Below are 24544 nucleotides of genomic sequence, written 5' to 3'. Positions count from 1 at the left end.
AAAGCGATGTCAACAGAAGGGAGAGCTCTTACCAGGTAGGATGAAACAGAGCCATGCCCCTCCCCCAGCCTCCCGGAACAACTGCATGAATCTACCAAGACATAGAGCAGAGAAGTTGAGTAAACACATCTCAAGGAAATATGACATTCTACTGTTTTATTTTCATTGAATGTCTCAGTAGCAAACAGAATTCTAATTCAGAAGAATCCGCGTGCAATTGCTATCAACCATGACGGACTATATTAAAGGCCCCTGCAAGCAATCCCAACAGCTTTTTGGATGAACTGCATAGTTTCCAAGATTTTGAAATACTTGCCACTTGAGGAATATGGAAGTTGCTTTTCTGTAAGATTTTGGAGGGGATAAGCCAGCGAATGGTTTGGGGGATAACATCCACTGAATCTGCTGGTACACAGGCATAAAAAAAGGGCTGGTTTTCTCTTCTTTCTGGATAGAATTTGATATTCTGCTGATGAGCACTTGGCTCTGGCATCCAATTGGTTGGTGGGTTTGATTCTTCTGATTCATAATGATACAATCTCTTCCTCCTTGCGTGCTTCTCTCCACTGTGTGAAGGACTATATTTTGAATGCTGAAAGATATTGAACTTTCTCCACAAATTAGATTTAGCCTTCCTTCTTTCTTTGACTTGTGGGTACACATAAGACATGAGGTATTTTTTTGCAAGATTCAATTTAGTATTCGACTCAGATGCTGAGGATGCTAAAGAGTAGCTTGTTCTGCTCCATGTGGTCCTGGTCTGGTGCTTGTCTTCACTGAATGTTATGGAAGATGTCGTCGACTCTATTTCCACAATATTGGATGGGCTGTGACCCAGCCCATCAGGAGACTGCATCTTGGAGTTTAACCTGTGTTTCCTACTATTTCCAGACTGATAGCAAGGTTGTGCCACGAGGGAAGTGTGTTTTTTCTGGGTTCTAGTATGATGGTCATTTGGATCGTCACGGTGAACTGATTTCAAAAGAGTTGCTCCATCCACTCTGTGAAGATCCGCCAATGAAATTGCTGTGGGTACCTCAAACAGAAACTTTTGGGAACCCTTAATTACGTAAAAATTGTTTCCTATAAACATACATTCCTCACTGTCACTTTCTTCAGAAGATGGACATTCCGCCAGGTCAGTGGCTGGACATTCCGCCAGGTCAGTGACTGGACTTTCCGCCAGGTCGGAAGCTGGACTTTCCACCAGGTCAGTGACTGGACTTTCCGCCAGGTCGGAAGCTGGACTTTCCGCCGGGTCAGAAGCTGGACTTTCCGCCAGGTCAGAAGCTGGACATTCGGCCGGGTCACTTGAAGTCTCAGTATTTAGGGGACCATCATTGGTCCAGTGATCAGAAATCAAAGATGAATGTGAACTGGCTAAATCAGCAGTCTTTTGCTGAGTTCCTGAAATACTATAATGCTTGTATAAACTGGTCTCTTGAAAGCATAAATGACATTGTTTATCCTTTTCTGGTGTCATCTGTAATTTTAACTCTGAAGGAATCATCGTATCATTCGGTTTTGTGCCTTGTAGATCAGTGGAAAAGGCAAGCGCATGGGGTGGCTCCTGGAATTTTCTGGTGAAGAACGAACTTTCTTGTGGGTTTTTCTTTTGGAAAGGAACATGTTGTAATAGGCCCGTGTCCAACAAAAGACTACTACTTTCTTCTCTGTCTTCTGCTGTTTTACATTCCGAGCCTGAACCCACGTCTAACTTGTACGTGTGTTTGGGAAGTACATTTGCTTTAGAGACCACAGGGACAGAAGGCCTAGGGACTGAGCGGAGGTATTTGCGTTGCAGATCACGGTCGATTTCGCAAAAAGATTTTTCATCAAAAAGTACTACAACTCTGTTTGTTCGTTTCTGTTCTTTGGTGGCCGAATGGATACACGTAAATAGGGGTTTTGATCTATCTTGGCTACTGGCCATTGCATAAGATTGGGCTGCAGTTCCGGGAAGGGTGCTTGTTTTTATCTCCAGCGCTTTTGTTTCAAAGTGCAAAAGAAGGTTGTCCCTTCCTTTCTCTGAGAACTTCTGGAGAATGTGACGCGGAGTTTCGGGTGATGTTACACTTTCTTGCTTTTTGATGCCCTTTGCTTCTGTCACGACCTCGCTGCTATTTGAAACATACTTTGTCTTTACACAGCTAACAGGAGGAAAATCTCTTCGGTAATTGTTTTCTAAGTTATCGTGTATGGTACCAGCTTTTGGAGACGTAAAATTTATTTTTATATGTTTTAGGTAAAGCCTGCGACTATAATCTTCTGTGGTCCTTTGGGGCTGAGAGTTACACTTCTGGCAAGATATGGTCACGATCTCTGGTATCTGACTCAGTTTTATCTCAGTTGCTTTACAATCTAAATGCATACTTAGCTTACTTAGTTCTTTTGCACGTGTCAAGATGTCCTTCGTGTCTCTAGCATCTGATAATTTCTTCTGGAATTCAGAATGACAGACTCTCTTTTCCCTTCTTGGGTTTGTTTCCAATTCTACTGGTCCTTCATTGTGAGGTGGACTTATCATGGAAACACAAAGACTGCTGACGGTGATCCCTGCTGCACGTTGGCTACTTGGAACCACAGTTTTGGGTTTCTTGAAGGCATATTCTAATTTCCTCTGCCTGCTTGAACGACCACATCCTATGATACCAAGTGTCTTTGAAATTGGGTGCTTTGGGATTCTCCTGGTTAAATATTTGGGTTTCAGTTCTCTTTTGAGATTTGTTTCTGCGAATCCGCTTTTCTGGCTTTCAGGACAATCAGGAATATAAACATACAATGAACTGGGCTTGCGGGTTTCAAGCAGTTTTTGTCCTTGAATGTTTTGCTTTGCAGTAGATAGCTCTAATTCCCTTTTAAGCTTTTCCTCGGGTGGGTAGCCATTCTCTCTGCAAGTGCCTACCTGAGTCTCGAAGTCGGGTTCCTCTGTTGCTGGAGGAAAAACAAGGCTTGTACGGCTGCTGGTGGGCTCCCGGGCTTTATTCTCCAGCTGGACAATACAGCTCGGCTGCATTTCGCTTCGGTCCTCTTCTAGGGCTACCCCTCCGCTCCCACCCGCTTTTAACGCCCCTTCTTTCTGACTCGCAGAATCGTTGCTGTCCACTTCTGGTTTTGTCTGCTTCAGATTTTCATCGGAGACTGTGTTTGTTTCTTCCAGGTGTTCGGATTGCAGCGGAGACTCATGGGACTTCGGAGGCAAGGCTCCATCACATTGCTCTTCTTCCGGAACAATTGAGGGTGAATTTTCTTTCCTTCTTGTGGCATTAAACTCTGTAGTACTCACGTGTACCCCCGACTGCGTTTGCAGGTGGATACTCACTGAGGTTTTCTTGATCACATCTGTTTGTAAAGGTATGCTCTGATTTTTGCTGTGACCTGGACCATTAGGAGGGGAGGACTTTGACTTTATCATCTGTCCACACTTGGACTGAGGCATGGCTTGTTCTTCCATGTTAACATTCTGTTCTTCCTTATTTTGAGACATCTTTGCTGGAGTTAACATCTTGCTTAGTGAAGCATTACTCCGTCTACCTTTCTCGGATGTCATGAAGCTCCCTGAACCAGTTTCCTGTTGTCTCCCTGCCACCGATCGTTTTGAGCACACGAGGGTATCACTTGTGACCAGGGCTTCCTTGAGTGATATTTTTGTTAGAGAAACTGAAAACTTAGGACTTGTCTTGTTACTTAAATTATCTTTGAGTTCATTTTCCTTCTCCCAATGTCCAATTTGAGTTGAAGTTTCCTTTTCCCGTTTTTCTGGCTGACCCTTTTGCTCTTCGAAGGACATCTGCAGCATTTTTTCCTTTTTAATGGTACCCAATCTCGTGAGATAAATTTTATTGTCTTGGGGGTCTGACTCATATTCCATTTCAACTTGTGGATGCTCACTTATTTGATGGACCCTGATCACGGACTTTGACTTCTCTAGCACATTATATTCTGTTGTCTTAACAATACAGTCACTCTCAACCGGAGCTGACTCTTTGGTTGCTGGTTCCTGGGCATCTGCCGCTTCTTGGAAATTTCCCTGTGGGTAAGAGTGTCCTGTACCTCTTGCTGCGCCTCTCTGTGTTTTGTCCTGTGAATATTCAGAAGGATGTGATGGCAAGGACCGGAAAGATTGTGTTGCAACCACAGCCAGTTCACTTTTACCATTGTGTTCTTTTTTCTCCAGAAACTTCATATTCAGGACAATTTCCTTGGTGTTAAGGAGATGTGGAATTGGTGAGACCTTTGTCCTTTTGCATTGCATCCCAGCTGGCAAGCCTACTGTGATTTTCATCTGTTTTTTATGTTGTTTTCCTTTTCTGACAGGACTACACATGGCCTCTTTGTCAACTATTTTCTCTGCATCTGGGGAAGATAGTGTACTTCTTAGCCTTTCTTCATCTACTTGCACACCTTTACACAATGGAATATTGGTTGGAGAAGGTTGAGAAGTAGGCATTTTTCTTAAATCTCGAGGTTCACTATTACTGTCGTGTTCTTTTGGTTTGGGCACATTGTTATATATATGGAGTTCTGTTCTGTAGAGCTTCTGGGGCAGAAGTAATTTGTGTAATTTCAAAGTTACATTGACTCTTTGCCTGTCTATTATTTCTTTTTGATATGTCTGTTCTCTCTGAGATATATGCTGTTTTTTTACATCTTTCATGGTATCACCAACAATGGCCTCTCTAGGTACTGTTTCTCCTTTAGTTGAGGACCTCTGCAAAGCCGAATTTCTAAGTCTTAGTTTTGTGTCACTGAGTTCTAATTTCTCAGACAGTTTGGGATGAGACTGATTTGGCAACAAAGGAGAGGATTTAGTCAGATCTAAGACTCGCTTGTCTTTCCGTTCCTGCACCCTTGTTTCTTGATACGTGTGAGTTGTTATGATCTTTGCCATTTGCATTCCGGCTTCTTCCTTTTCCTCTGACGTGGGCTGTTTTTCATTTTGTAGACTAATTGAAGTATCTCCCGCAATTTGCTGTTTGTAAATGCCTCCTTCCGAAACTAATGGGTTCTGGACGTATCCCAAGGAGACAGAGGATCTTGTTAACACTGTTGTACAATCTTTCTTGATTCTGGCACTCACAGTAAGGGTGGGCTGGGGAGACGTAGCAACGGAAGTCTTAGACGACTTCTCAGTTAATGTTACACCTGGCTTAATTCCACCTTCTTTAACCTCTCCCCCTTGCTCTCTAGTTTTCCCCTGAAGGTCACTCAAATTCTGCATGAGTAAAGTAGGTGATTTCTTCGCCTTTGAATATATATTCTTGGCATGCACTATGCTGTTTGCAGCCCCATCCTTTTCCCTACCTTCCTTTTCTTCCTGTGCTGCATGTTCCTTCAATGAGTTTATCTCATTGTAAACTTCTCTATCAACTATCTGTGTATCTGAAAATTTATTGAGTTGCAATTGTGAGATAGAAAAAGCTACAACTGTGTTTATATGATCGACAAGTTTTTCTTCCTGGGTTTCTCTCTGCAACTCCTTGATACTGAGTGCATGTGATTGTGCTATTTTCTTTACATTTTGATCCACTAATTTGGGGATCTCTTTGTCTCTCACATCTTTTCTGACTGTATTTTTTTCTTCTTCCTGGGTTGGTTCTTTATTGTTCCACCATTTTGCCTTTCCTTGTGGTAAGTATTTAAAAGGGGCTGTCTTTCCCTTTTGAGCAATATCTATGAGGCTTAGTCTATCTTTCAAATGTACGATATTATTTCTATATTCTTTCCTCTGTGGAGCATACTTTAATTCTGTTAACTTGCATAACTTATCTCTACTAAATGCCTTTGAAAATGGCACTTTTCTGTCATTCAATGACAGCAACGGCTTTAGAGGTGGGAGGCAGCATTTTAGTTGTTCTGACTTACGTTTTTCGACTTTTATTCTTGAATTTAAATTACGATGCAACAGAGGTGGTAACGAAATACAAGAGTTCTTCAGTTTCGTATCTGATTTACTCAACCCTTCTAGTACCTTCCCCTGTCGCTCTATACTGTCAAACAGTAGAGTTAACTTCTTTGCACTGAAAGGATAAGACAGTGATAATTCCTCTGTCTTGAAGGTAATGTCAGAGACCATTATTCTCTTCATGTCCGTTCCTTTCATGCCATTCTTCTCTCCCTGTGAGTTATGTTTTTCTTGTCTTATATCACTTGAGATAAGCACATCACTTGTCTCTTTATTCAATTTTAAGTGAGGTAAAGGGATGGAATCACTTGCTTCTATTACAACGGAACCTGGCTTATCCTTTCCATGTTTTATCCATATCATTTTCTCTTTCTTGTAACAATGTAGCTCTGCGATATTGCTTGGGGTATAATCATTGGGACGTACCAATTTCTTCGAGTTTAGGGTTTTTCTTTCAGGGTGTATTGTGTCATTCATAGCTCTGTATTCTATGTTACCCTTCTGTTTTTCATGCAAAAACTTCAAGCATAGTGAAAAGCAGTGTAAGAACAGCTTAGACAGACATGCCTCTTGCTCCTTTTGACTTGCTCTAAGTAACAGTTCCTTTTCGCTGACTGTTGGCATGCATGAGCTATCATTTGACACTAACTTACTTATCTGTACCCCAGCAGATAATTTTTTTGATGGCAAAAAGCTTGGACAGTTTATAGTTTTACTGCCTGACTCCAAAGGCAGCTCTGGATCTTGTTCTTTTGTTTGCTCTAGAATAACTGAGGGCAAAATCCACGCAGGTCGACATTCACTCCTGGTACTTACTTGAGCTTTAGATGACAAATCTGGTCCCTTTATCTTGCTTGACACATTGCCTACTTTTAACAATGCTTCCTTTGTGTGAGGTTCTAAATGTGGCTGGACATAGGAATCCTTTTGGGAACATGATAGATGTTCTTCAAAACTCTTGAGGGAAAATGACAGGCGGTAACGGTTTTGTTCCTTTGTCCTGTCGTTATGTTCTTCCTTTTCTGCATTTAAAGCATGATAGTCCAGACTGTCTACTGTTTTTAATTTTTTCTCTACCTGTGGTGCTGTAATTTGATGCGTATCCCTCAAGCTGTGAGTGCCAGCTGCTGGAATAGGCTCGCACGCACCCTCTGGATGCTCAGCTCCACCCTTAGCATGCAGGTTAACTCCTTCTGAACTTGGAGAGTGACCGCCTAGAATCTTACCTTCACTTGCTGCTTTTCCTAGCACCGGGTTAAAAATCTCTGAATCTAGTGCTGCTTCTGCTGAGATTTCTTTCTGTGCGTTTTCAGTCTGAAGTTTGTATAATACGCAAGATAAAAAAAATTCCATAATTTGTTCTTTGTTCTGGGCAAAAATAGTCAGTTGTTTTGCCCTGATTTTTTTTGAAATCTCCATTTTCTGTCTGTTTAATTTTAGTGGACTGGCAGTTGGTTCGGCTTTCTCTTTGCCCTTGAGATTCATTTTGGCACCTATGGCTCTGGCACCGCTGTCCTTCCTTGTTGTACTCGAGCTTGGTTTTGAGTGAGGAGGAGCCCTCTTGTGGCAAGGTACAGAATTCAGAAGGATTCGAGGCCTGTGACCTGACTTTGCATGGCCTCTCAGAACTGTACCTGTTTGGTATAGATTTTCTAGATCTGTGCAGAGAAACGCCTGTGCTTTGGAACCTAGTTCTGGGTCAGTTTCTCTTAATCCAAATAGACGGGAAATATCGTTAATGTTATGATCCATACCCACTTCCTTAGCTACCTGTGCGCTTTCCAAGTGAAAGGGCTCCCTAAAGGGGCAGGGGACATTCTCCAAGCCTGCTGGCCAAGACTCTCGTTTAAACAAGTCTTGCAGCTTGCATGTCTCTTTCTGGAAAGTATCCAGTTCCACGAGAAATACATCATGTTCTTTGGAACTTGAAATATTCGTCTGCTCGGGTCCTCCTCTTCTGGGTGGAACTGAAAGTGCGTGTTTGATGGAGTCTTTCCTAACTCCTTGCTCTACTCTTTCTGCGGTTGAGAATTCACATTCTGTATCTGCTCTGGGTCTTTGAGCCGCAAGCCTACTGGAATCAGTTTCTTCCGTCTCTGGAAACACGACACGGTATGCTTCTTTTTCTAAATGGACACTCCAGTTGATAGATCGAGGCTTCTCCACTTGTTGGCCAGGCATTAACTGATCTTTATTCTGTGGGGTAATATCTAGTAAAAGTACTTGGTGTTCTTTTTGCTTCATAGTAGCATACTGTACTGGTTTTCTGATGGTGCTCGATGTTGAATTGTTATCAGTGGGCTGCATAGATAACTTATTAGTTCCGTTCAATGGCCTTTGGGGTTTGCCTTTCCCCTCTTTTACTTCTCTAAGCTTTTTAATTTGAGACACAGTGTAGCCAGAAGCACAAAAATCCTTCCACGGTAAGTCTGCCACAGTTTTCTCCTGGGGGAGCTCCTTCTCTGTCTTAAAGCTGTGTCTTTTGTCTCTGTGGGCACCATATCCGGTAACGCCGAGGAACTTTCTAGAGGTTGTCTTCCTCAGCTTCATTTTGTGACACAGGATGCCTTCCGTGCAAGCTGCTCTTCTTTTGTTGTGACATATAACTTTAGACGTCAGCTCCTGTGTGTAGTCTAGGCTTGTCCCTTGTACACACAACCTTTGCTGAGTCCACAACGTGGCCACACTCTCGTTTGGTTCTGTCCCATCTCTTTGCCCGAACACACCACTGTTCATTGTGTTGATAAACTGTGTTCTGGGTGGTGAAATATTTGGAAATGGAGTGGGATTCATCATTGTTGCTTTTATGTCTTCTGCTGTTTCAAAATTGTTACCCCCTCTACTTCTTTTTCTCCTCTTTCCCTGTTCTTTAATATGCAAGAGTAGTTTTTCAATACTTCTTGAAACGTGATCCATATCGGAAATATATTCTGCATTTGAGACTTTCTTCAGCTGTGGGGTCGAATTCTTTAATAGTTTGTCACTTTTTTTCATGTTTTCCTTTGGCTCTTCAGTATGGGGTTGGCATGGTACCTGGGAGGGAATGGATCCCGGAAGAGGGTCTGTGAACATATTTTGTTGCTGTACCATAAGTCTCGGAATAAGCAATGATTCGTTTGGATCTAATGGGTTTTCCATTACTTCCATTTCTCCTATCATCAGTGGACTTGATGTTTTGATGTCTTGGTTTTTTATGAATTTGTTTGTCATTCCAAAACGAGGAAATTTCTTCATTGTCTGAAGAATCACCCCTTGCTTCAGTGGATAGCCCTGTTGTAGACTGTCTTGGGGGCCAGTGCAGACTTTTGTTCCTCCTCTGCTTCTGGAGGTAGCTAGCCCAATGTTATCAGTTTCATCTTTCTGGAAAGTTAACTCAGAGTTTGTCTTTCTTTGTAAATTGTCGAATTTGCTAGAGTGATGCTCTTTAGTTTCTTCTGACTTAACACAAAATTGTTGTATAAATTGTCGGTGAATGTCCTTGAAAGTGGACTCATCATGCATCTCTTTCTCACTTTCTTCTACTTTCCTAGGTACATCAACACATCCTGACCCTGACTTTTGCCTTTGGTTGGATGGTTTCTCCATAATTTTCTGTGGAAGAATGTCTTTTCTTCCTCCCAACTTGCCTTTCTCCGATGTTACACTGCTAAGCTTTGTAACTGGGGATACAAAGCATCCCAAGCTCAAATTAGCTTTTAGAACCAGGTTTTGTACATTTCTCCTCAGCCCTAAAGCATTCCGGTGCTGGCGCGGCATGCTATGCGCCAGTTCTTTTTTATTGCTACTGTCCCCATGTCTAAGAAGTAGACGGGCCGATATTTTCTTTGCCTTCAGCTTTGTTTGTTTGGCACCCACAGTAATTTTCACATTTGCTATTTTTGCCTTATCTTTCTGTCTTATGGTTTCAGGATAGGAAGTGTCACTGGCATAAGAACTCCATGTAGGTCCTAAGACATTAAGCTTTTCCTGTTTTCTTGGCAGGGCAAAAGCCTTGGACTTTGTTTTCCAATCTGTTTTAAACTCACTGCTCTGCTTTCCCATTTGAAGAGTATGTGTAGTAGAGGAAAGAACAACCTCTTGGTTAAACTCTTCTCCGACTTTCACATTTCCTTCTTGATCTATTAAATAAATACCCGTTTTCTGAAGCATATCCTTGCAGTGCACCATGTTAGCACAACGCACGTCTGACTTGACCGGACCGGGTTGTCTCTTTTGATCTGCTCCAAATGGCAGCTGTGCAAACTCTTCTTTCCTCTTCATCTGTGCTTTGTCCAGGCCATTTCCTTCTGAAGATTTCTCATACATATCCCGTACGTGCTGTGATGACTCCATATTTACTTGTTGACTTGGCATACACATGTAGGTGGATTTCATATCTGTATTTACCTCACCATTATCTACTTTTATCTCTAAGGTCTTAGAATCCTGGGTCTTCTTTATGTTTCCAGCAGCATGGTATCCGGGAGGTGACTGTGACTCCATGGACTTCACCTGTGAAGGTATACCTTTATACATTGACAGGTTGGGTGCTCTGATGCTGCCCACATGCCTTTTAAATTCTTTGGCAGCAATTAAATGCCCGGCAATAGAAGTGACAGTTCCTGTCAAATAAAATGAAGACTTTTCTTTTAAAGAAGACTGGTGAGTGTTCCTTACTCCATGTTTGGTAGTGGTACTGGTTGATTCACTGACTTCCGGACAATTGTGAGGTTTCTCCGTATATGAGAGTGCTTCTTTGAGGCTTACTTGTTTGCTGTCGGTCTTCATTTTTACATTAATTTCTGAATTGGCCTCATAAGTTTGCCTTGTTTGTGGCAAATATTCTCTGAAAAGTATTCCCTTTGACTCCTCGAGACTGGGTTTCTTCATGAGATGGGCACTTGCCGTTAAGTTGTTCGTATAAAATGGAGCAGGTTCTGTTATTAGCACTTCTTGCTTCTCTCCCCAGCGTTGCCCAACATGCACTTTAGCATCCTTTAAAAAGCTGGAACCAACTTTGTCAACAGAATCATCACACTCTGCTATGCCTTCAGCCGGTGATGCCCCATGTGTTGGCCGTGTATGGGCAGACTTTGATACTCCCAAACCTATCTCTGCTTTGAATGGATTTTCCACATTAGAGTTAGTTAATAGAAAGCGGATGATGTGTTGAAATACATCCGTTGTATTTTCACTGAGCCATATTGCTTTCATTTTTGCTCTTAATTTAAATTTCTTATGGTTTGTGATGAAGTGTCCATCGATTTTAATTATCTTTGAAACTGATATCTTCTTTTTCTTCGTGGCTGAACATTTCCTATTCAACGTAATTTCATTTTCTGATAATTGTCCTGTGTCCATCTGGCTTTTACAGTCAGATAAAAAAGGTCTCAAGAAAGTTGTGGATAAGCTTGCTTGTAACTCTGCCTTTTCCTTGGCGTTAGATCTTTGAGGTATTCTACTAGAAAAGGCAGCTCTTGCTGCTGTATCAAGTGAAAGTTCATCAGTTGGGAGTGTGAGTGGACAACTCTCCGCATCTTCAACAGCATAAAACAGCGCTTCCTCCATACATTTATCCCTTTTCAACTGGTGTTTCCCCTTATGGTGCCTATTCTTTCTATGGACTCTCCTATAATGCCTTGCAATATGAAGCAGCCTTGAGGCTTGCCTTGCCTTGGGACTTATATATTTTTTGCCTGAAAACTCTAATGTGCCATTCTCGCATTTGGATTCAGATGACACAGGGCTGGGCTCCTGTGAAGGTTCCAAAGATGGGAAGTCCTTTTGAGCACATGTTTTTTGTTCAGAAATAGCGTCGTCACATTTTCTCCTGGGACCTTCGTCACGGGTGGTATCACAGGGTATGGAGCCAGTCTCAGAACCCTCTGTATTTAGAAGTGGAGGCTTTACACTCACCGTGTTGCTTTGCGGGGTACTCACAGTTAGAGAGCTGTTAATCATTTCATTTCCCTTGTCCAAGGTTTCTAAACTCTCTCTCTCTTTTGATGTAGGTGTGGAGAAGCTCAAAGAGCCTAGCATTGTTGCTGCCAGTTCCTGGGTTAATGATCTTTTATTTTTCTCTGCTGTTGAATTTTTCGATATTATTATATTAAGAGTATCAGGCAAGAGAGCAGACTGTATTAGTAATTCAGAAATCAGTGATTTCCAGGTTTTTGGAAGAAGATTGTTTCTATGACCACAGTGTGGAATAGTCAATGTCTTTGAGACAAATGCTTTCTTCCTTTTCATAGTTACACCAGTTGACCACATTTTACCTTGTAAGGCTTTGCCTGTAGACACCTTGCTTTTCCTTTTGGATCTTAGTACCTCAGGGGGTAAGAGATTCGAAGACTCTGTGATGGTTGCTTGTAGATCATTTTTAAGCCCTTCTCTTTCCAATCTATCCCAACTGTATTGTTTCTGAGCATGAGTTCCATCAGCAGGGATGTCATATTTTGCTCTATCAGTGCTAACGTCATCTATTCGTGATTCCTCTGGTTGTATGGGAGGAACCTTTGGACTTGATACGCACACAGCACATGCTCTTCGTGTTAGATCTGCTGGCTGACTTTGCTGCGGAATGTCCTGTTCTACAACGAACAGAATGTTCTTCTCTCTTTGTTCTCTTAATTTCTGAGAGTTAGGATCCCTGCTTTGATGTGGACACAATACAAAATCTCGACTATCCTGTGAGAATGGCTTTAATAATGCGTCATCATCATTTTCCTTTTCGTCTTTATCCTGAAGATCATTTTTTCTGATGTCATCTAAAGGAACCTTTCTTTTATGAAGCAGTGTCTCTAGATTCCATTGTATCGAACAGGGTGTCTTTTCATCTGGTGTGCCTTTTCCTGAGTCCATCTTGCTGCTCGTTTTAATATCCAGTGTGACATTGGTCAAGGAGGATGTTTCGGCTGCAAGTTTTTTCTCTTGATGCCTGCCGTTCATTTTGGCGGCGTCATATTTCTTGCCCCCACTCTGCTTTGGATTCGTGTGTGAGGCAGGTGGCCCCTGTGCCTCCTTCTCGCTGTCCGCAGCCTGTCCCTTGTGTCGCCTGTCACCAGACAGATCCCTGTCTCTTTCAGATAATGCACTGTCCTCGGGTTTTTCTAATTGAAATTCACCTGGGATGGCGCATAGAGTAGAACAGGAAGTAACTTCTGGAGGTGTCTGTGGTTGTACCTGAGTAATTGTTCTTTGTACTTGGTTCAGTTGGGTATCTGACTTAACAAGGTCATGGTCTTTTCCTTGATGCACATCGAGTATAAGGGGAAGGAAACGTTCTGGTTCCTCTTCCCCTTCCTCTTCATCGCTCTTCATGCTAGAGGAACTGCTTAAGTCAGCAGAAGCCAGAAACTGTGCATTTCCTCCATCTGGGGATTTCTCTCGCGTTTGTTGCATACAACCAAGTCTTCTTATTTTCTGTTTACCTGCCCGTGATTTTGACTTTCTCCTTTTTTTGTTAAACATAATGTATACGTTAGGGTGAATGATTTCCAAGCAGACACTTGCTAGGCTACCCCTCTGCTGTGGATCGTTCATCTCCACGTGCTTTAGTTTGTTGCTGTATCTGAAGTTAACTGTCTGTGAATCTGAGGTCTTTATTTCCCTCATCTTTCCGTATTTACGACTCTCTGTTGTCTGCTTCTTTGATCTTCTTAGTGCGTGTTTCTTCTCTTTCCGTCTAGAAGCAAAGGATCTAGTATCAGAATCAGAAGACTGTAGGAACGTCACCTGCAGACTTCTGGATGACTCTGCCTCTTTCCCCACAGGATCCAAATCTAGTTCCTGTTCAGACTTTTCATCAGATTCTAAATCATCGTCTGCTATGTCTGTCAATTCACCAGATGAAGAATTCTCTGCCTCGAGAGATAAATTTTTAGGAACCACAGGGAAGTTTTCACCATTTTCTGTTCTGGTAGTTTGCCGAAATCCTTCAGCTTGGATGGGAGCCGTTTGTAGGCTGTCCTCCGAAGCACTTTGCAGGGAATCTTTTTGGCTCTTTACACCCTGACAGTTAGCAGGTTGCTCTTGGCTTACAGAGGTCGGCGACGGGTCTGGCTCATCTGGAAGAGTGTCCTTCCTTTGATTGGCAGCAGCCCGCTCGTGTTGGTCATGCTGCAGAGCTGCCTGTACAAAAGGTTCTTGTTTCTCTTGATGTTTTTTCTCTCTGTTGTAGAATGTTCTACTCTCAGCAACACCATCAACACCTATTTTGCCTGCTAGTTCTCCTTGCTTTAGCTGAGCATGACAGAACCCTTCTTGCAGTCTTCTATCAATGAACAAGCAAAGAGTGTTTTGGCTTTCAAGAAAAACTGATTTAGCATGGTTTATTCTTTTTAATTTGGTCTTAAGGTCCAATTTTAGATTCTTCTTATTGCCTGTGGTACTGAGTGTTCTGGAGGCTGGTGGTTTCACCTTATTCATATACGTGAGCCTCACGGCGCTCTTATTTGTGAATCTTGTTGGGTTTTTCTTCTTATTAGAATGAGTCAACACAGACATGCGGTAATTTAAAGAGCACGAGAAAGCTTTTTGGGTAAAACCACAACTGATTTCCCTTGTGTCGTTCTTCCTACTTGGAACATTCCTTTCTCTTGATTGGATCAGAGGGTCTCCCGTCAGTAAGTCTCCCGATGTTGGAGGACCCCACTCTAATTCTGCACTATACTCGAGCTCGGCCTCTATAGATGTGCCAGTGTTTGTATTTGCGACACAGAATGAGCCCATTCTCAGTGAGTCAACCGATTCCCTAATTGCTTCAGTGGAAGACGCTCCTTGAAACAATTCCTTCTCCATCTTCATCTCCTTCACTGGATGCGCATCCCGTCTGTGGTTCCTCTTAACGTGAGCCACTGTCTCTGGTAGGACTTGCTCCACCAATTTCACACGTTGGCACAACTGAACTTCGAGAGTGTCTACACTCTCTTTATGAAGGGAATCCAGATTCTTTTCTTTCTTTTCAACGTGTGTTTTTGGGGGTGTTATCTTGATACTTGTTTTATTACTGTGAATACTAGACCCCAGAGGGTGAACATTCGGAGGCACAGGAGCCAGTGTTACATCACACAGTGTTTGTTTAATGAGTCTTTCAAAGCTGTCTCCCACTTTTCTCTTATGGTTCAGGGTGTCACGTGCAGTGAGAGAACACCTCGAGGAAAAGGCAGGTTTTTTCACTTTAATAACTTTGTGCTTGACACCGAGTCCATTTTTTGGCCCTGATGAGTTTCTTCGGACTTTGAACGGCCTTGTGGCAACTGCACGTAAGTCCCTTTTCAAGTTTTCTTTGTCTTCTGTAATATGACCATCTGGTGTCTGTGTGGGCTTTTCACAGAATGGGGTCTTGTGTCTGGTAGTTTCAATTAAACCCTCAGCAGCAGGTGAGTTTTCTGGGATTAAAGCTGGGTGCACGGGACTTGCAGCCTTGTCTCTGTCTGGAGGTTTGTCTGTCCTTTGCTTTACTTGCTCAACTTGTAGTGGATTTGTCAAGGGACATGGGTCAGTCTCCCATACTGTCTCTGTAGAAACTGTCTGTGACCGGACTTCTTTCTTTGGCCTTTGCATTTTTCTTTTTCCTGATTGGATCGGTCCCATTTCCAACTGGACACATTCGTCCTTTGGCTTCAGACAGATGCTGACTCTGAAGGCTTCTGCCAGCGGTCCAACTGTTTCTCTGTTTTCCTCTTCCTCACTGTCCCACCACTCTTGGGGTTTTCTAAGTCTGGAGCACTTATCAATATGCTTTACTTCCTGTATTTTCTTTCCATCGAGTAGTTCCTCTTGCTTTAGTGCAGTATGACTACAATTTATTGTCACTGTGCCTGCGTTGGCTTTCAATTTGTTACACATTTCCATATCAAAGAATTGAGAAATGGTAACCTGCGTGGTATTATGGTAGGTATCTGACATCCCTTCATCCTGGTGTCTATTTGTTTTATTGCTTCTGATGTCACGTTCCGGCTTCTCGCTCTCACTTGCGTTACCATAGTCTCTAATAGTAGCAGTCAATGGTTTCTCTTCCTTCAGATTTCTGCTTCCCGTAATCACTTGGACATTTTTATCTTTGAATTCATTTTCCTCATGCTTTTGGGATCCCAGTGAAATAAGTAAATTGACACCTGGAAAATTCAGAACGATTTCCCCTGAATTTTTGGCATGCTGTACACTATCATTTGAAAAGCACTTTTGTATGCCTGGGGTACCGACTGCTGATTTCTCTCCATTCTCTGTATTTTCGATGTCCTTCTGTACTTTCATTTCTCTGTCTGATTCTGTTTGGGGAAATGAAGCATCTTTCTGTGCAGATTCTGATAGCACTCCTGAAAGCCCCTCATGTATTGGAATGTTCAGGTCAAATAAACAAGGAGCTGCCAGTTGAGGAGCATTGACCATGAAAGACTGTTCTGTGTTTTCAATGGCGCCCAGCCTTACTGTATCATTAGAACTTGTATAGTTGACTTCTTCTGTATCTAGTGACTCCTGCAGAAAATGTTCGTATTTTACGAGGTCTGGAATAACGGCCACTGGACATTTTGAGAAATACGTTTTATCATGCGGAGTGATAAGCTTCGAGGCAGAGATGAGATGGGAAGCTATAGCTGACATTATTTTCCTCTGATGTGCTCTTTTCTTCTTCCTGCATCTCAACGCTATCTTGTTTTCTGAAGTACGACACACTACGATCGGAAACACCCGGGAAGGAGAGGTTTGCTTTGCTTTGGGAGGCAGAGCTCTAAGACCAAGTTTTCTTTCACTGTCTGCTGTCTTTCTCCCGTTTCTCTGCGTTTTGATGGAGTGCGAGAGAGGCACTGAACTGTATGCATCATACTGGTTTGATTCCAATGAAGCTAGTGGTTGTTGGCCTGGTGCTGTCTTGTGTTGTGCCACAGCTTCAGCCAATAAATTTGAATTTAAAGACAAAAATTCAGCATTCTGGAAAACACTATTTTGCACTTTACCTAAATGGTTCCTCTTGTTTTGGTCATTAAAATAAACAAAACTTTGAGTCTTGCTGAAATATTCAGCAGACTCTATGCCCTTGGTTGAATATTCTGTTTCAACAATACATAGGGTGTGATTGAAATGGTGGCCCTTATTTTCATGGTCTATTTGTTGGGCCTGGACGGAGTTTTGTGCACTGCTAGAAAACGGCGGTCTCAGAAAGAATGCAGGCTCAGAGAAACCAGGCTGGCTGCTGTCTGAATCCTGGTCATGAATGAATTGTTGGGTTTCGCTAGTACACTGTGCTTCATGAATCAATTGATTCCGGACAGCACTTTGGTCTGGGAAAGTAGTTCGTGCTTCACCGGGAATAACCCCTTCATTATGTGAATAACAAGAATGAGTCGAAGGCTTCTGAGCTCTGGGGAGCAGACCTTCAGCTCCCCTCCATGATCTAGCTTTGGGGTTCACAGAGATTTTCCTTCTTATATTTTCTTCCACGTGTGTAATTTGCTCACTAGAAAGAAAGAAATGAACAGGAGGGGATGGTGCCACGTGGAGATCCTTAGCTCTTGTAAATCTCAAAGTATGTTGCAAATTAAGAGCATCAGAAAGGGAAGTTTTGGGGCCGCTGGTTTTCATTGTTGAACGTAAATTATTGGAGGAAAATTGTTCTGTTTGATATTTACTTGGTGGATCTTTTCTGGGAAAAGAATTTGAGAAAATGTCCTTTACTTTTGAGTGAAACATTGACAAAGGTGTATTGGTCCCACCTGAAGATGCGTGACTTTCACAAAAATGGCTTCTTTGATGTTCCCATTCATCGGATGAAATGGTCCTTTCTATGGTGTTATATCTAATCTCCTCCGATGGAGGATTGCTTGACATGCTTCTTGAAAAGGTTTCAATTCTGGAGATAAGAAAACAGTCCTTGTGAGTTGCAATTTAAAATAAGCATGTTATAGGGTCTTACTCTAGACTTAAGAAAAATCTATCATAGATGAAACCAGGTCTGTTTACAAACACAAAGATACAGGTGAACGTGCCATCCACAATGCCAAGGAAGCCACCCCCTCAGCATTTCCTGTAGTAGACCAATCAGTTGATAAAGTGAAGAAAAACATTTAAGATAATTTCTCCCTCAATCTCTCTAAAATTGTTTTTAGCAGCAATGACCCAATGAATAAAGGTGATATACTTTTATGAAGAATACATTTCTACTCTTTACATAATTTTTTAAATAAACAGTCTTATGGAAATTTTATAGGTATAACAGAAGAATATCCCATAATATCAAGTGTAGTTTTCTATAGTCAATCTTGCTACCTATTTGTGAGGAAGAAAAAAAGCTACATTTGGGGGAAGTACTACAGTGATATTTTATTTATGTTTTGATAAATAAAGCTTAGCTGATGAGCAGAGAGTAAAAGTAAGCAACTAGAGACCAGGCAGTGGTGTCATACACCCTGAAGCCCAAGATTTGGAAGGCAGAGGCACATGGATCTCTGGAAGTTCAAGGCCACCCTGGGCTCTCTTCTCTCCCTCCCTCCCTCTCTCTCCACCATGGGTAGCAGGCTCTCCCTGATCCCCCTTCTCAGGCTACTGTCAAACTAGGCAGCTGCCTTGAAACCCAGTCAGGCTTTCGCTGTTCTGTGCAGCAAGAATCAGCTTCATATCTTCAACAACATTGTCAGGAGATTTGGTAAGACAATTAGGACTCCTTAAAGGGAGGAATTAGTTAAAAGAGAGAGGTTTTATATCCCAATATTCCAAATGGGAAATACCATTACAGTGGAAGGATTTGGATCTCAAGGATGATAATATGCTGCACAGTTTGAAGATGAAACAGCTAAATGAGAGGGTATCTAGGTGGAATTTATGTAATGTCAGATGTAAACATTATCAGCTTTGTCATTTTTGTCTTATCACTAAAAAGTTGATTAATAAGAGTGCTAAGATACAGGCTTTAGAAAAAGTTAATAAAACAGATCCCAGAGATATTCAAATACAGAGAAATTTAGTGGAGAACCAATTTCAGCATTGCATTATAAGAACAGAGAGGAATAGCCTAAGATTTTCACACAACCAACCTTAATATATCTATCTAATAACCTTACAACAATTTACAAATGGCAGAGATTCTGTTACAGCTAACTGGAATCCTATGGCAGTGTTATATTTGAAGAGATTCAAGGAAGCAATCATCTCATATGGCATGCATTTACCTTTTGTGAAGAAAATATCAAACTCATGGTCAGTTTGTAATAGAATTATCCCTAAAGACTGGATAGAGTTGACTAATGGTGTTTTAGAGCCTCAATTACAATGGAGTGACTGGTTCAAGTAAGAGGCTAAGATTATTGATCAACAAAGTAAAGCTAGAGGTATGGAAACTCCCAGTATCAAATTATTGGAGAAGCAGACAAGGCCACGACAGAAAGGCAGGCTGTTTATGAGGACCACACCCTGAATTTATGATGCACAGCGGCTTTGAATACTTGGGACAGAATTGGAGAAATGGGAAAGAAAGTTGAGTCATTCTAAAGATATACAAGACTCAAAGGAAGCCTTTTCAGATTTATCTCAAAGACTGACTTCAGCAGTAAATAGAATCCAGAAGTTTGAAAAATAATAATTGAATCTCTGGCTTTTGAAAATGCCAAGTTTCTATTCAAAAGGATAATTAGCCTGTTAAAGGCAGGGTCAACACCTTTGGAAGGATGGATCCGAGACACAATTATCATGAGCATGATGAACATAATGATGCCTGGATAGGCGAAGTTATTTCTAGAGATGCGAGGAAAAATCAAAATGTCAAATGTTATACCTGGAAAACAAGATCACCTTAAAAGAAATTATTGACAGGGCATTCCTAGAAACAATATTTTTAAAAGCAATTTCCTGAATCTATAGTTTACCATAACTTGGACAACATTTTGCTATCTGATTCAAATGTAGATACTTTAGAAAAAAATATTTGAAGTGAAAAAAATTTTGCCTTGTTGGGGATTACAAATTGCTCCTGAAAAAAATATAAAGTGGAGATTCTATGAATTATTTAGGCTATAAAATAGGTTTACAAAAAATTAGACCCCAAAAGTTGCAAATTAGGAGAGATCAATCACAGACCCTTAATGACTTCCAAAGATTGCTAGGAAACATTTCCCAGCTCTGGCCCACTATTGGGATAGGTCCTCATAACCTATTAATTTAAATAAAATTTTATATGGTGACAAGAACTGATGAAGGAAGGTCATTGGTTAAATAAAAAGAAACTGCTTGGTCCTCATTGGTTAGAAGATAGGTGGGAGGAGTAAACAGAACAGAACGCTGGGAGGAAGAGGAAGTGAGCTCAGACTCCACAGCTCTTTTCTCGGGAGCTGACGCCTGAGAGAGACGCCATGCTCCCCTCTCCTGGGCAGACGCAAGAGCTCTGCTCTCTGAGGCACACACGATGAAGCTCCGACCCAGGGTGGACGTAGGCTAGAATCTTCCCGGTAAGAGCACCTTGGGGTGCTACACACCTGATTGGAAATGGGCTAGTCCAGGTGCGAGAGTTAGCCTAGAAGAGGCTAGATAGAAATGAGCCAAGCAGTGTTTAAAAGAATACAGTTTCCGTGTAATTATTTCAGAGCATAAGCTAGCCATGCAGGTGGCAGGGTGCTGGGGACTCAGTCCCGCCGCTCCTACTACTACAAAGAACTTAAATAGTTCCAGGGAATGATCTGATGTGGGATTCCCCTCTGTATGCTGTGAATACCATTGATTAATAAAGAAACTATCTTGGCCTGTGATAGGACAATAGAGTAGAGCTAGGCAGGGAAGAGTAAACTAAATTCTGGAAGGATAGTGGAGTCAAGGAGAAGTCATGGAGCCACCGCCAGAGACAGACATGCCAAAACTGCTGAAAAACCACAGCCACGTGCAGATACACAGATTAATCGAGATGGGTTTTTTTTTAGAATATAAGAGTTAGCCAGAAATACGTTGAAGCTATTGGCCAATAGCTTAAATTAAATACAACAGTATTGTAAAGAATATAGTTTCTGTGTGGTTATTTTAGGAGTCTTGGCAGCTGGAAACACAGACTCCTCCAACAATGACCAGCTGATGCGGAGAGAGAATTGGCTTTGATTGAAGAAAATGTACAGAAGGCACATGTGAATCATATGGATCTGAATCTGAACTGCATTCTGATCATATTGCCCTCCAAATGGCCCCCTACAACACATTTAATGCCAATAGCAAACATTTCCATCACAGTGTAATAATCCAAGGAAATTATAAGGAGATGTCCTATTTGTTCTTTATACAACCAAACACCACTACTTGTAGAAAGTTACCCAAAGGGTACTCAAAGGAATGAAATCTGGCGAATGAATGTCTTCTAGTTTGCAGAATTTGGAAAACTAAATGTGTACATCACACCATCTATTGGTATCTATTCAGGTTTTCAATGGGCAACTGCTTTGAGTTTGGAAAAGGCTGATTCAGTAATCACACATTGGCTTGAAGTTATAGCCATCATGGGTATACCTGTACAAATAAAGACAGACAATGCTCCAGCATATGTCTCTAGAAAATGAGAGTTTTTTTTGCCTATTATGATACAAAGCATATTACAGGTATACCCCCACACACTTTTTCTGCGTCTTGAGGCACCTACCTTAGGACTAAAGTTCTGAGGACCAAGGGAATAACAGAGCAACTAGACTTTAAATTTTAATACATTTGAAATATGAACAAATTAGACTATCTATTTCCAGGTTCATTCTGCAGAAAGAAATAAGTGATATCATAGAAAAATAAAACAGCCCTCTTGGTGCTTGTGTTTGGTGTGCATGTCTGTATATATATGCACATGCATGTTCACTGTGTGTGGTCACAGGTGTGTATGCAGATGCACAGGCGCATTTGTATACATGCATATGGAGGCCATAGGTTGAGGTCAGGTGTTCTTTCTCCTTGACTCTCTGTCTTCTGTCTGGAAGTGGGGTGTCTTGTGTGTAACCTAGTCAGCCATTTCTAGCTATTGGGTGTCTTAACCTCCTGAGGGCTTAGGACTACAGGTGGGTATCACACTAGATTAGTATGTGTGTGGGTGCTGGGGACCTGAACCCCAGTCTTCTGTGGGCAGGCTTGAAGCTTCCAAGCACTCCTTTTCTTACACATCGACAGTGGTTTTTGTTCAGAGTTAAATCGGGGCTTTGGAACGCGGCATTTTTACGCCCTCGGTGGTCTCAGTGCCACCTCTTCGCGTCCATCTTCTGATAACTTTTCAGCAACTCTGAAATCATTGCTATTCCTTTTACACAGCTTGCTGTTTCTTGTTTCCTTATCTTTGTATAAGTCTTAGAGTGCCTTTATTATCTTCTAAACTCTTTTCAGGGTAATTTTTGTCTGTTCTTTAAAATCCAATTCCAGGGTCTATGAGTGGTTCAGCTTGAAAAACTGCTTGCTGCTAGGTCTGATGACCCAAGTTAACTCCCCAAGACCAATATGATAAGAGCAGAAAACTTGCTCCTGAAAGAAGTCCTCTGACCTCCCCGTGTCCCCTATCTGCCACGCCACCATCAACCTTGTAAACAAACAAATCAATCCATAAATGTAATTTTAAATATCGAAATTCCAGCTCCCCTGCACCCTTCATGAAACCATTCTCAGAGCCCTAGGTGGGTTTAGGTATCTCCTGAATGTTTGCAAACTGGGCGGCAACTACCCTTTAGCTACTTGTCTGAGATCAGACGCTAGCTCAAGCGTTTGTACCCTAGCATCCAACAGCACCCTCTGCATAGATAATCATCACTGGATGAGTTCTAGTTGAAATAACTAAGATAGCAACAAAGAGCAATGATGATGTTGGAGTCTGACAGATCCTGAATTACATTCGGACTTTCAGAGAACCTCTCAGATTTACAGGGCCCACTTCACTGTTGACTCCATCCACAGAAGACGGTATTTTTTTTTTTGTTTTTTTGTACTGAGTAAATTATAAGAAATGGTGGTTACTATTTCTTTGTGAGCAGTAGGGGCATTTTATCATAACAACCTGAGTTAAACTTTATAAGCTTTATCTACTTTCAAGGATAATTTGCCAATATATTGAAAAGCCCTTCTCACAGCTTGGAACAAGGCAACCACTTAAAAACTACATTGGAGCAAATTGTCGTTTACTGTGCCTTCCTTTTAGGAAGAGGCTTCTCTAGATTTCAGAAATCAGTACAAGTATGAATAGAATGTAAACAAGTTATATTGTTTCTCACCTTTCCATGGAAGTTGTGTGGGAAATCGACCAGCTCTCCATAGCTACACGGGAACAAAAAGTTACAGTATCAGTATCTGGCTAAATAAGTTTAATATCAAAAGATGAAATTGTAAACTGGCCAGTCCTGGATCATGCCTTTAATTCCAGCACTTGATAGGCAGAAGCAGGCAAATCTCTATGAGTTTGGGACTAGCCTGATCTCCAGAGCTAGTTCCAGGACAGTCAAGACCAAGACTACACAGAGAAACCGTCTCAAAAAGACAAACAAACAAACAAAAACCACACACACACACACAGAGAGACAGACATACAGACACACACACACAAAGAAATTGTGTGATACTTACCATATGTCATTCCTTTGGGAAAATTATCTTCATTCTGATTCAAGGTAGAATATCAAAATGTTAGAGAAATAGTTCGACCATGAAAGTTAATTTTTTTTTTATAAATTATTATGTGTGCTTTTGAAAAATAGGAGAGAATGGTCAATCATTTCTTACCTTCTGAGAACATGAACTACCATTTTCCCATAGCTCAAGCTTCTTCTTAAAAAATTCAAAAGTTCTTATGAGGACTATCTCAAAAGTAACTCCCAGAAAAATTATAATCAGGGTTACTATCCAAACATTGTTTAAAATCCAGTCGTTTAGAAAGTGCCATATTTTGCCAAATGTATTCTCTTCTAAGATAGGCTTCGATATGTGTTTAAAGAAATGGTATATTTTTGACATAATGGCCTGTTACCTCATTTATCTGGCCTTGATTTCAGAAGCCTCTCAGATACAAAATGCTGCTCTGTCCATCTAGCTCCTAAGTGCATACATGCAAAGCTCTATCAGAGCAGTGCCTGTGCCCAATGGTGCAGTGCTTGCCCTGGGGACTGAGTAAAGTAAGGTACGTGTCACAGTAGGTGTTTACTGAGCTCACAGCCACTCCTACAGTGACAAAAGGTCATGAGTGAAACATGTACAGTCCAAGTATGGTACTAGTGTTGGAAGTATGTAGGCTACATATATATATATATATTGGCAAAGCCTTGTACTACATAGCCTGTGCTAGCCTGGAACTCCAATGACTCCTATGTAGTCCAGACTGTCTTTGAACTAGAGATCCTCCAGCTCCAGCATAGGTGTGGGCTACCTCTGTTGGCATCGTTATGTAGTTAATCTTTTATTTTTCTTGAGATAGGATCTTCTATAACGCAGCGAAGCCTTGAAGTCTTTATACAGCCTAAGCTGCCTAGGAACTCATGGAAATCCCTTGCCTGAGCCTTCCAAGTACTGGGATTACAGGCTTGAACTACCACACTCAGTTTATATATTTTTAAATTCAACAAAGAATGTTCTATCAGTTTAATCAAAACTCTTGACACAATTGAATGGCTACCCTAATGAAAATATGTAAAATAGAATTGAAGTTAGAAATGCATTTAATAATTTCTCTTCTTCTCA

At 41.5% G+C, this 24544-nt stretch overlaps 1 protein-coding gene across 1 annotated transcript; it reads right to left on the bottom strand.

The window, feature by feature from the left end:
- Nucleotides 1-223: 223 nt before the first annotated feature.
- Nucleotides 224-23824, bottom strand: Lrtm3 (leucine rich repeat transmembrane protein 3). Its single transcript, XM_075956528.1, has 5 exons — nt 23594-23824; nt 23438-23471; nt 23089-23131; nt 1312-17735; nt 224-1146 (listed from the first exon to the last, which is right to left on the bottom strand). The coding sequence occupies exons 1-5, from the start codon at nt 23822-23824 to the stop codon at nt 224-226; spliced, it is 17655 nt and encodes a 5884-aa protein (XP_075812643.1).
- Nucleotides 23825-24544: the final 720 nt, after the last annotated feature.

The sequence above is a fragment of the Microtus pennsylvanicus genome, chromosome 22 (genome assembly GCF_037038515.1).
Source record: "Microtus pennsylvanicus isolate mMicPen1 chromosome 22, mMicPen1.hap1, whole genome shotgun sequence".
NCBI lineage: Eukaryota > Metazoa > Chordata > Mammalia > Rodentia > Cricetidae > Microtus > Microtus pennsylvanicus.
This window is presented reverse-complemented; position numbering and strand designations above follow the sequence as displayed.

Excerpts from the sequence above, each read along its gene's own strand:
- Lrtm3 (XM_075956528.1), bottom strand. The coding sequence starts at position 23,824 with ATGTCAAAAATATACCATTTCTTTAAACACATATCGAAGCCTATCTTA. Across the intron at positions 23,132-23,437 it reads TCCCAAAGGAATGACATATG|CTATGGAGAGCTGGTCGATT; the intron begins GTAAGTATCACA and ends GTTCCCGTGTAG. Across the intron at positions 1,147-1,311 it reads CCTAAATACTGAGACTTCAA|CCACTGACCTGGCGGAATGT; the intron begins GTGACCCGGCCG and ends CGGAATGTCCAG.